General features: G+C 38.8%; 1 protein-coding gene across 2 annotated transcripts in view; it reads right to left on the reverse strand.

Annotated features, from left to right (window-relative positions):
- The window catches only part of Spata6 (spermatogenesis associated 6), a 62,787-nt gene extending 50,421 nt beyond the window's left edge, over positions 1–12,366 (reverse strand). For both annotated transcript variants that reach the window (XM_013016741.1, XM_013016740.1), the window contains exon 1: positions 12,156–12,366. In XM_013016741.1, the coding sequence (XP_012872195.1) occupies positions 12,156–12,206 (51 nt within the window). In that variant the 5' untranslated portion in view covers positions 12,207–12,366. The remainder of the gene's footprint in view (positions 1–12,155) is intronic.
- Between the last annotated feature and the right edge of the window lie 845 nt (positions 12,367–13,211).

The raw sequence follows: 13,211 nt of genomic DNA on the forward strand, positions 1-13,211 counted from the left end.
TTCCAACCGAAAGATACAAGAAGAAATAAGAAGCACGGCCAGTGCACAGAAATCCAGAAGTTGAGTTTAATGATAAAGACTTAAAATCTATTATAACTATGTATAAATGAATAAAGGAACTCTTGCCAAAGACGTAAAGAACCTTTCTCTTCGTGGATACCACCAAGGAAGCATGGCTCAAGGGACTCTTCCCACCCCTTTTTTGCAGTCATGTCTCCTAAGGAGCCTGAACAGCTGTGGAAGCTCTTCATCAGAGGGTCAATGAAAGTCTGAGGAGCCATTTTGAGTGATGGAGAATCCTCTTGAACTGTGTGGTAATGAGAGATCCCAACACCAAGCACTCCAGGGGCTTTGGGTTTGTAACTTGTGCCACTGTGAAGGAAGTAGATGCAACTATGAATGCAAGACCACACAAAGTGGATGGAAGAGTCGTGGAACCAAAAAGAGCTGTCTCAAGAGAAGATTCTCAGCGACCAGGTGCCCACTTAACTGTGAAGAAGATTTTTGTTGGTGGCATTAAAGAAGGCACAGAAGAACACCACTTACGAGATTACTTTGAACATGACTCTGTGGACAAGATTGTCATTCAGAAATACCATACTGTGAGTGGCCACAACTATGAAGTAAGGAAAGCCCTATCAAAGCAAGAGATGACTAGTGCTTCTTCCAGCCAAAGAGGTCTAAGTGGTTCTGGAAACTTTGGTGGCAGTTGTGGAGGTGATTTTGATGGCAATGACAGTTTTGGTCGTGGAGGAAACTTAAGTGGTCGAGGTGGCTTTGGTGGCAGCTGTGGTGGTGGTGGATATGGCGGTAGTGGGGATGGCTACAATGGATTTTGTAATGACGGTAGCAATTTTGGAGGTGGTGGAAGCTGCAACGATTTTGGCAACGACAACAGTCTTCAAATTTTGGACCCATGAAGGGAGGAAAGTGGGGGCAGAAGCTCTCACCCCTATGGTGGTAGAGGCCAATACTTTGTCAAACCCCAGGTGGCTATGGCAGTGGAAGGAGGTTTTAATTACTGCCAGGAAACAAAGCTTAGCAGGAGAGGAGAGCCAGAGAAGTGACAGGGAAGCTACAGGTTACAACAGATTTGTGAACTCAGCCAAGCACAGTGGTGGCAGGACCTAGCTGCTACAAAGAAAGCATGTTTTAGACAATACTCATGTGTATGGGCAAAAAGAACTCAAGGACTGTATTTGTGACTAATTGTAAAACAGGTTATTTTAGTTTCTGTTCTGTGGAAAGTGTAAAGCATTCCAACAAAAGGGTTTTAATGTAGACTTTTTTTTTTTGCATTCATGCTGTTGATTGCTAACCATAATAGTCTGATGATGACCCTGAATAAATGTGTCTTAAAAAAAGACCTAAAGAAAATTAATTCATCATTGTCTTGTCAAGGAGATAACATCAATAAAGTATATAAATCATACTTCAAGAAAAGAACAAAACAAATTCTAGTGTTGAATTCTAGAGCCCAGTGCCAAACTAAAATTAAAAATTCACTAGAAACACTCAAGAACAGATATGCTCTGTCAAAGAATTACCCATTCTGAGGGGCAGGGAAGGAAAGAAACCAAAATGAAGATGTACAAGAAATCACGTAGAGAAAAGTAAATATAATGGTAATCCCATATATAGAGAAGAAATAGCCCAGAAAGAATTTCAGAAAATAATGGGGGAATTTGATTGGGATACATTGCACACATGTGTAGAAATGTCACAATAAAACCCCTTTGGTAAAACTAATGTATGGTAATAAATAGTGCTCATTATTATTATTAATAATAATATTAATAGATGAGTTGTATGAGGTGGCTCACACTTGCAATCTCAATTTTATGGACGGCTATAGATGAAAGTATTATAGACTCAGGCCAGCCCCAGACATAAACATGGGAATCTACCCAAAAAATAACAGGATGAAAGGGGATGGGAATAGTTTTAAAACTGTTTTAAAAAGAAGTAGTATGTATTAAAAACAAAAGAAATAAGTCCATTTGAGGCGTATAAGATTTAAAAACTAATTATGCTCAATATAAACATCCAATAATACAAAATATAAAACTATAAAAAAAGTCTTGAAACAAAAAGAACAGATATTCATCAACTAGAAGGAATCCTTAATAAGAATAATCAAAAAACCAGAAGCAGAAGCAAAGATTTTGTGTGTTACCAAACATAAGTTGGTATTAATCAAACATTTTTATAAATTAAGATGCAAACTGCAAATCAGCTACTTTTTTTAAAAAACAAAAAAATAGAAAAAGAAATAAGAAGTAGAACAATATAAGCTAGGTAACACCAAAGAAGAAATGGAAGAAGAAATGCAAAATGACAGAGGTAAATCTCCTTGTGGTTACGTATTACAGCTAAATTGATTAAACCATCTAATCAAAGGTAGAGATAGTAAGAATGGACTAAAAGCTACTATCCAAGTTGGGTGCAAGTGGCTGATGCCTGTAATCCTAGCTACTTAGGATGCTGAGATCTGAGAACTGTGGTTCAAAGCCAGTCAAGACAGGAAAGTCAGTGAGACTCATCTCCAATTAAGCCCCAAAAAGCCAGAAGTGAAGCTGTGGCCCAAGTGGTAAAGTGCTAGCCTTGAACAAAATTCAAGCTAAGGTGCAGCTTCCAGGCCCTAAGTTCAAGTCCTTGAATCCACAGAAAACAACAAAACAGAACATGGTACAGCTTCTTATTGCTTACATTGAACATAGGAACATAACTGGATTAGATGATGTCAGGTGCCAAAAGCACCCAAAGGCAATAAACCGTACTGAGAAACTGTACTGATGAACATCTTGCTCAATAAGAGCCCACAGTCAAAACTTGGACTTAAGAAGGGGCTGGGAAGGTGGCTCAATGGTAGAGTGCTTGCCTTGTATGCATGAAGGTCCTGGGTTCAATTCCTCAGCGCTATATAAGCAGAAAAAGCCAAAAGTGACACTGTGGCTCAAGTGGTAGAACTCTAACCTTGAGCTGAAGAGCTGAGGGACAGCATCCAGGCCCAGAGTTCAGGGCCCATGACAGACCAAAACAAAATGAAGGGAAACAGGCTCAAAAATGAACATGGTTCCAATAATAGGACAAATTTAGTTCATAACATAAAAAAAAAAAACTAAAGGAAGCGACCTGAAATCATAGGCAACAAAAACAAGAAGCTCAACATCAGAATAACCTAGGAATAAAGTCATGACCCATTCTTTTCAGAGAATTTGGACACACCATCCAGAATCTACTGAAATATTTATTCTGCAACCATAATTTATACACATCATGTGACATCTTCATTCCAACTCTTAATTTTCCTTTTGTCTGAAGACACCAAAGACTACTGTGGGAGTTAGAAAATAATTCTTTTTGTCTGCTACCAGCACTGAATCATATACTGCCTCTACTGATTTTGGAATCTCAACTTCTCCAAAATTCATTTCTATTTGCTTTTATTCTTTATCTGTATAAAGGAAAGAGAAGGTAGACACAAAAGGTCATACTTACTGATTTTCATTCACAGAGATGCTTTCTAGCAACAAGGATCAAGCAATAGGTAAACACTAAATAAAGTAGGGCTTTTTCTTTTGGCACATTGAGCAATGATTTAAAGGAAATTAAAAGGCCTTAGACCCTACCTTGGATTCAAGATCCCAGTGAACTTCCCTTGTTTCTGACCCTTGTAGGGCAGGAAGATGTTTTCTGCAAATTTTCCTTATTTGCTCAAATCCACCAAAGAAGTAAAAATTACCTTTAGTGCATTCTCTTTCTTCCCAAATTGTAAATTCACATCACAGAAAGAAAGACTTGAGTCTGTCAACACCTAGACAGACTTTGTCATATACTATCCTCTATTCTAGTCCCAAAGAGAATCATTTGCAAATTAATCTCTTTTTGTAGGACAGAAAAATACTTTTTCCAAGCCATTGTATGTTCTCTAATTCCACAGAGTTTCCTCCAAAATCATCATCTGCGGCTCTAATGGGTAACTACACTCTGTCATTTTCCCAATTGGTAAATTAATATATTTGCATGTCTTTAAAAAACAAACAAAAAATATTTTCAACAATATGCTGTCTGCAAGAGACACTCTTTAGATTCCAAGACACAAATCAGTTGACAGTAAAAAAACAAAAATGGGAAAATGTATAGTATGTAAGCTATAAGCCAAACAGAGCTCAGGTGACTATATTAATATCAAAACAGTTATTAAAACAAAGATTACTAATGACAAAGAAAAGCTATAATTATGTAACAATTAGAAACATATGTAAGACAGCAATTAAAAACATGTATAAACAGAGTCTAAAATACATAAAGAAAAAACAGACAAGAATATTTCCAGAAAATGGTCAACAAGTACATGGAAACATTTTCAACATCATTTGTTAGGAATACTTGTATCAAAACCACAAATGAAATACTTCTTTCCATTCATTAGGATGAATAATCAAAAAGGTGAGCATAAATAAGAAGCTGGAACTCTCTTACTTTAGTGACAGAAATATAAAATGAAATATAAAATGATACAACCACATAGAAAAAGCTTAACAATTCCTCCAAAAATGTTATAAAATCCAACAATGTATATGTCTATGCCCTAGATATTAAAAGCATATATCACTGAGTGCTAGTGACTCATTCCTATACTTCTAGCTACTTGGGAGGCTGAGATCTGAAGATTACGGTTCAAAGCCTATCTTGGTAGTAAAAAGTCTGCAAGATTCTATCTAATTAGCCAGGAAAACCCAGACTGGAGGTGTGATGGAAACAGTATAATGCCAGCTCAACAAGCTAGGAGCTCTGAGTTCAAGCCTCATAACAAAAATCAAAACAAAAAACAAAAGCACATTTCTTCACAAAAATGTATACACAGATATAGCAGTATTATTTATAATATCCAAAAGGTGGATAAAACCAAATATTCATCAACTAGTGAATGAATAAAAATTCCCCTAAAAAATGAGTAAAGCACTGATAACATGCCACAACATAAATAATAAAACCTTACACCCACTGTGCTAAGAGAAGTGAGAAATTATTCCATTTGTAGAAACATACAGAAGAGTCAAAACTCCTAAAATATAATTATGACATTATGTAATAGGCAGAAAGAATGTGACAAAGACCTGAGGAAAGTCAGAACCAGAAAACTACAAAAGGTATCTATTCTGGCCCAAGCCATAAACAAATGGGACAATTACCCATTCCCTGAGAGTAAAGAATAAGGAGGAGAAGGGCAAGTCCCACTTCAGCTAATCAGAACTTTCCAGAAGTTAAGAGTATCTGTGCAAGAACCTCCCACCAAAAAATAACCTTTGCTTCATTATCACAATAGGATGTATGTCATTGGATAGGAATTTAAGATGTTCATGAGATAGGTAATGTAGGAGGAAATGAGCTTTTGTACATATCTGGCCTTCACCCCACTTCTACATGGGACCACCAGACAGGCAGATATGAAGGGTTAAAAACCTAGACCACCCAACCCCAGGGCTACTCTGCTTTGGGAAGTAGCCTGCTGCTGTTTTCTTCTTAGTTACAACCTAGACTTACTCTCCCTATGGAGTAGTCTATTGTACTTTTTCTCTGCAGTAAACTTTGCCTGCTTTTGCTTCAGAATTAGTCTGTGTGTGATTTCTATCTTACATGAGATGACCCATTGGGCTATTATATCTTAGTGATCCCTAGGAGCTTGAAGGAGGAGGGCTAAGTAATGACTGTCAATGGGTATAGGTTTTCTTCACAAGGTGATGAAAATGTTGAAGAATTAGATAAGCTATTGTACCACAACTTTGAGATTACTAAATTTACACTTTACTAAATTTACCACTTTAAAGTGGTAGATTTTATACCATGTGAATTCCATCTCAAAGTAAAAAGTAGATGAAAGATAAAATGATTTAAAGTATACACTGTACAATCATTAATCATAGGAAAGCTGGAGTGACTATCTAAATTTGATCTAATGTATATTTCAGAAAAAAATTACCAAGGATGGAGTGCCACATTTCTGATTGATTAAAAATTATTGATAAGATGTAACAAAATTAAATGCAATCACATCTAATTATACAGTGTCAAAAAATGAAGCAAAAACTATATAATTGAATTTAAATACTCAGTAATTGATAAAACAAGCAATCAAATAATCATGAAAGACATAGATGATGTAAACAACACTTAGTAATTTGACCTAATTGACATTTACAATACAGCAACAGAGTATATTTATTTTCCCCCCAAGGCAAATAAAAATGCACTTTACCTATAATCACAACTGAAAAAATAAGCCAATGTACTAACTAAAAGAAAGAGAAAATAATTTATAATTATATATATATATACATATATATGTATATATATACATATATATGTATGTATATATATATATATACATACACACACATGTAACTTCTGGAGTAGGACTAATCAGAGATGTATCTGTACCTAGGCACAGCATCAATGTGCTTTCAAAATCTCAGAATGTCAAATGTGGGATGAAGATGTCACATATAAGCAACTCAAACAACACAAGCAGTGCTGGCACTAGTACCATGATTTTCAAGGAAAAAAAAGAAACTTTTAAGAGAGTTCTAAGTAAAACAAAGTATATTTTTCCTTAAGTTTAATGATAATTTCTGAAATATTCACTGTCTTAAAAAGTCTTTCAAAAACAAAATAATTATCAGTTATTAGTCTCTAATAAACATGTTTTTCACCTCTATACATAACCCCCATCTGTAGTTTTACTTTCTGTGGTTTCTATTTCCATTGTTAACTACTGTTCAAAAATATTAAATGGAAAAATTTCATAAATAAACAACTCAAACTTCGTATTACATGCCCTTCTAAGCAACATAATGAAATATCACCATGTTTTCCATCCATTGCAAGATGTGACTGACCCCTGTGTCTAGAGTATCTATGCTGTATGCACTACCCACACATTAATCACTTAGCAGACTTCTTGGTTATCAGATTAGCTGTCAAGGCATAGTGGTACTTGTTTCAAGAAATTATTTTTTAAATTAATTTTTACTCCAAAGTTCAAAAGTACTGATGTTAGCAAGAAAAATACACAGAGAAGCCATAAACATGCTTCCTTTAAATGAAGTGTTAAAGTTCTTGAGTTAATAAGGAAAGGAAAAAATAAAGTATGATCAGGTTGCTAAGCTCTCTGGTAAGAATGAACTTTCTACCTGTGAAATTGTGAAGGAAAAGAAATCTGTAAGAAATGTTGTACTAATGCTCCAGACTACAAAAGTTCTAGCTACAGTACATGACAAATGTTTAGTTAATATGAAAAAATTATTAATTTATATAGCATGTGTCACCATCTTCAGTTTAAGGCATCCACTGGGGGGCAGGGTGGGTGTCTTAGAAAATTTACTCCACTGATAAGGACAGCGCTACTATATTCAATGAGAAATCAAGTACATTACTGAACATTACCAATTGGACCCCCAAAACACCATCAGAAACCAAGGTCACCCAAAGAATTTCCAGTGTTCCCTACAGCACAGTGTCCAGGCTTAACAGTAATTGAAACATAGTAAAATTAACAAGTGGAAATAACTGGTATTTAAAAGTCCATTAAGAGGGAAACAAATTTAAATCACTATTATAAAAACAGCATAGAACAATTTAAGAAATGAATTACAATTTCCAATAATCAAAACTGACAGGATACATACAACATGATACCATTGGTGTAACATTTCTTAAGTGAACACACTGACATACACAACACACATACACACACACACACACACACACACACACACACACATTGTATAAAACCTGAATGAAGAAAGGCATTACAATTTTAGGATACTGGTTATATAAACTCAAGGGAGTAAAAGAGGAAGGAAAATGGGGCAGAAAAAGGTACAAAGAAGGCATTTACATGTGCAATATTTTATTTTTAAAATGCAAGTCTGAAGTACTTTATAATCAAGTTTTTAAAGTATAGACTTCAGGTAAATTTACAAAGACCATAACATATAAGGATCTCGTAGATAAATAAGTGTTCAGATGAGTAGTGACTGAAAGAATATTCCAATGCTATAATTATTTGAATTATGTTAGGTAAAGGGAATATAGAGAAGAAACACTGGGAATTCTACATTAACCTGACGCTGGCAGTATTATAGTATGGAAAATTGGGCAGTTGCATTGCCTAGGCATTTGGCTTAACTCTAGTTTCTTGTATTAGTAGTGATCTTTGTGCAATATGGTAATACCATCATGTTATGAAGGTGAAAACATAGCAAGCATGAAAGCTTTGGACATACCATACATTTGGGGTTGGCCAACAGTCATAGTATATGAAAGAAAACATACTGCTGGGAGGAAATTATTTTCCCTAGTAGTCTTGTGAAAATTAAAATAATAATAAAAAGATCAAAAATGAAGCAGTCAACATGCCTTCTATAAAAGATACGTATTAAACATTACATGTGTAAGTATTGAGAAATATAATCCTGTAGATGCTCTTTAAAAGCAAGTTATTAGGCATATCATATCATTCCAGAAAAAGTACAATTATATATATATATATATATACTTTTGTAGATTTTAGAAAGACAGAGATAGAATGAGTAAACAAACATGTAAATAAACTACTCCATAGTTTGAAGAAACAAACCACTGATAAATATATATATATATATATATATATATACATATATATGGATATTGAGCTTAGCTATCTGTTCTTCTTGGTGGATGAAGGTGAAGTCTTACTCCTAGGTTATGGGGGTGATGGTGGTGCCTAAATTCCTAGAGGCAAGGGCAGGGACTTGGACAATATGTTACTGGACCTGCCCGTTCTGTGCCATAAACTGGAAAGACTCTCAAGCTCCCTGTGACTCTGCCCCCTGTGACCATGACCCGATGTAGGCCTCAACCAACTCAGCCACCATTGCACACCATGCCTCATGTCTCCTGACTCTCCTCAGGTCACCAAGGCATCCCTCTTTGGCTCTCCATTGGAGTTGATCTGGTTTGTTGGTATTGTTTTTCCGCTTTGTCTTTGCTTTACTACTCTTATGGCTCAGTTTTCTTACAGTGTTAGTGTATTCAAGGCTGCAAGTTTTCTGGGGCCATGTGTCCGCCTGCAGTCACTGTCTTTCTAATAAAGACTCCCAATTTGACTTCTTAAAATGTGGCTTCTTTGTACCTCGAAATTGAATTCCCGTATAACAGAATCTCAAAAACAAGATGAGCCAACCAAAGTATATTATATCCCTCCAATATACTAGAATGGTACTTCCTTTTACATGGGATTTGTAAGGGAACACAAGGGAAATTTGTAGAGTGGAAACATTCTAAGTCTTGACTTTGGTAAAGGTGACATGAACATATGAATTTTTCAAAATTCATAAGAAGGGAAAAAAGGAACGATATTGAAATGAAAAAAGTTGGTGTCTATTAAAATGGACTAAAAAGAGCTAACAATTTCAGTATGGAAACCTTGATTGGATCTTGATTTGATGAATTATAAAAATCATTTACATGACAACTTGAAAAATCCAAGTATGGACTTTATAATAAGAAATTATCACTAATAGCCAGGAGTGATAGTGAGTTCCTATAATCCCAGCTACTCGAAAATCAGGAGCATCCCAATGAAGAATTCCAGGTCACAAAGTCAAAGACAAAGTCCTAATACACTAACTAAAAACAAACCACAAACAAAAGAGCTACGTATGGGGGTGTGGTTTAAGTATCAGGGTTGCCTAAAATGCCTGAGGGCCTATGTTCAATATCTAGCACAAAAAGTTAGGAAAAAGGAAAGTATATTTTATGTTATCTTATGCACAATAATATTCTTAACATGTCTTGAAAAAAGCTGAACCCTGTGATGTTAACAATTTACTTTCAATTTTTCATCAAAAATATTTATTTGTACATAAACACTCATATAGACAAATATAAATATCTGTACATATTCATGTACATATGAATATGTGTGTAAAGATAAGCCAACTTCATGTATGTACATCATATGAGTTATTCACAAAATTATTCTCCCAACTACTTGCATGTCTAAAAATGTTGATTTTTTTTTTAGTTTGAAAAGTCAAGGAGAAAAGATGCTAATTTCCAATGACAATATCTCCAGGACGTATTAAATGAAGAGAAGAAAGCCAAGTGCACAATGGTTTGTATATATGTGAAGTTGAAAGACGTTTTAAAAAATGTGCATATCTCTCTCTCTGTCTGTCTATCTATGCACAGATAGAAAGACAGATAAATAGATATCTCCCTGGCCATAAATCTCCTCTATTCAGAGTCAAATTAATCAGGCTTCTTTAACTTGTAAGATTAGTAATGATCTTTTGTTCCTCCTATCAGAGCCATTGAGAAGGCCTTTGACAGAAAACTTAGCATCTGTTATAGATTTTCTCCAAAACACTTATGCAACCCTTGACAAATAGTCATGGCACAGCTCTACTTTGTCACTTGTAGAAGGCATGAAACGTGGTGACTTCTAAGATTTTTCAGAACACTAAAACTCTGCAACTCAAGTGTTTATTAAAGAAAAAAAGAAAAGGAATATTTCCTTCTGCATAGTTTTCTTTGATGAATAACAAAGCTCCAGTATGCAATTATTCACTTTCTGTGTGCAACATAACGAAATAAAATGCGTTTCTCTGACTCCTTAGGCGACAATCAATTATAGCAGTGAACTTCCTTTTAGCAAGTTATAGTTCTGGCCAGGGAAGGGGAGTAGTGCTCAGCAGAATAAGCCAAGCCCCATTGGCTAACAGAGGAGGAAGAAGCAGCCAATAACAGTCTAGGAAAGCAGATCTGGGGAAGTGTTTCACAAGTCCTGGGAGGAGAGGTTTAGGAGGTTGTGTGTATTCTTTCAACAGACTAATCCTACTTTACAAAACGTTCTCAAAGCCAGCTTGTGATACAAACACTTCAAGCCAAGACTGCAGTGTCTCTGATTAAAATCGCTGCAGGATTGCCCGGAAACCAAGAGTTCCTAGAAACCCTTTGTCCCATACTCTGCTCCACCCAAGGTTCTGCTCCTTAAAGCCCTAAAGCAGTTTTGTGATCTCCAAGATGGTTTGCTTAACTAGTAAGGAATACCACCCAGGAAGAGAGGGATGATGCAAACCAGGGTTAAATGGACACAAAAGCCTGGCCTGCATGGCAGCAGGAAGGAAATGCTGAGGGCTCCCGGGGGAGGTCCAGGACTGACCAGTGAGGATGGGCCTGTAAGCATCCTCTGGGAGATCCAGAAGGGGGCTGGGGAGAGAGAGGGCTTCCATAGGGGGATTTGGGAGAGGAGATTTCCTCCATTGTGGAACTTTTGTCCAAAGAGGAAAATAAAGAGGGGAAGGAGTTCAATACTCCTTGGAAGTGCTTTGATTATCCAGGATGATGGAGTTCTCACAGCAATGCAGAGCCTCAGCTGGATTTCCACCAAGAGGCTGGGAAAGGATTCTCTTAAACCAGTCTGGAGAGAATGGTTGGCATTACAAGTTTGGAGAGTGAGAAGATTTCCTCTAAAAACTGAGGGGAATTTCTGTGCACTGATTGGAAGGATGTGGAGGAATCCCAATCCCCCTCTTAAAGTCAGAGGGGTGGGGGGAGGGGGGGCACCGGGTGGGGGGGGAGGGGTACTGAAATGGTTTCTAAGGAACGCGGTTTCTCCTGGAAGGGGATTGCAAAGTACTGCTGGGGTGATGCCACATTTCAGTTGTTGTGGGTGGGGACTGTATGCTAAGGAAAAAGGGCCTCACCCCTTCCCTGGAGGCTGGGAGGCTCAGTCCCCACTGGCTTGCACTTTGTGACTTGGACGGAAATGCCACCAGGCCCCACACCCGGGCCAGGGGAGCCCGAAAATCACAGCGGAGGAGTTTGAAGAGAACCCCACCCTCCGGAAGGGCAGCTCTGGAGTGTTCAGTGAAAAGCAACCACACTGGAGGCTGGGGGGAGGCCGGGGGCCCGGCGCGGAGAGATGCGCGACTTGGAGGGGAGCAGGCCCCGACGTGACGGGCGCCATGGCTCCTCGGAAGTCACTGGTTCCGACGGTGACGGACGCCTGCGGGGGAGGGACCCCGAGTTTTCAGGTACCCCCTGGAGAAGAGGCGGTCCCAGAGGGAAGCTGTTCCGGGGCGGGAGGCCCGACCGGTACTCACAGAGCGGATCTCCAGCGCCAGGGCGCATTGCAACGCCTTCACCTTCGGCATCTGCGCGGGGTGAGGTGGCGGGGAGGGACCCCGGCCACGGGCCCGAGTGAGGCGGGGAGACTCGGGGAGGGGCGGGGATGGGGAAGACACAAGGTGGCGGCGCCGGTGGCAGCTGTGGCCCCCAGGCCGGGGCCCGCGGTCCAGCCTGGGTCCCGCCCGAGTAGCAGCTGAGCGCGGGGCCCGGACTCGTTGTCATAGCAGCCATGAGGGGAGGGGCCGGAAGCACGCGAGGGCGAGAAGCCGGGGCGGGGCTCGGCGGAAGCTGGGCGGGGCTTGAGGGCCAGAGGGGGCGTGGTTCCACCGTGGCGGGATGGGGGCGGGGCGGTTCTTCTGTGACATCAAACTAAGCCTCGAAGTCCTGTGGAAGAGAGAATAGCTACGACGGCCTGGGAATCAGGACGTGGGTCTGAGGAACAAAGCCGCTCTGAGTTCCAAAGCGGTGACGGCGGTCGAGTCACTACGACCTCAGTTTCCCCAACTGAAAAACAATTACTATTATTTCCTGTGACTCCTCCTCTTTGAATTTCACAGTGCACTTTACAGAACCCTCACGAAGACACTGAGGATTAGAGATTTGCCCATGACAGAGGCAGAACGGGACTCAGCCCAGAGTCTCTGAAAACCAGTTGTTGCCTTCTGAGAAGGGGACCTTGAACCGTCCCCATGAGCCTCTTTCTAGTCTCCTACTCTGGGGTGCTTAGTGTTTCTTTTCCCTTCGAAATGGCCTGTCTCATTTGTGTGTATGAATCTCAATGCAGATTGCTTACACTGAACTCTAAATGAGTGGTCTGGCCGCAGAGATGGTGAAAATCATTTTATTGTGAAACATGCTACGCATACTGAAGTGTATGAAACATGTCCATCTTTAGTAATGATATGAACAAGAAGAACATATAGAATGATAACCTGGGCAATTAACACCTTGTTAAGAAACAGAACAATATCAGCACCTTAAAAATGTCCTAACCATTGTCTTCTCTTTCTTGCTCTATAAGTAATCACCAC

The sequence above is a fragment of the Dipodomys ordii genome, unplaced genomic scaffold (genome assembly GCF_000151885.1).
Source record: "Dipodomys ordii isolate 6190 unplaced genomic scaffold, Dord_2.0 Scaffold33, whole genome shotgun sequence".
NCBI lineage: Eukaryota > Metazoa > Chordata > Mammalia > Rodentia > Heteromyidae > Dipodomys > Dipodomys ordii.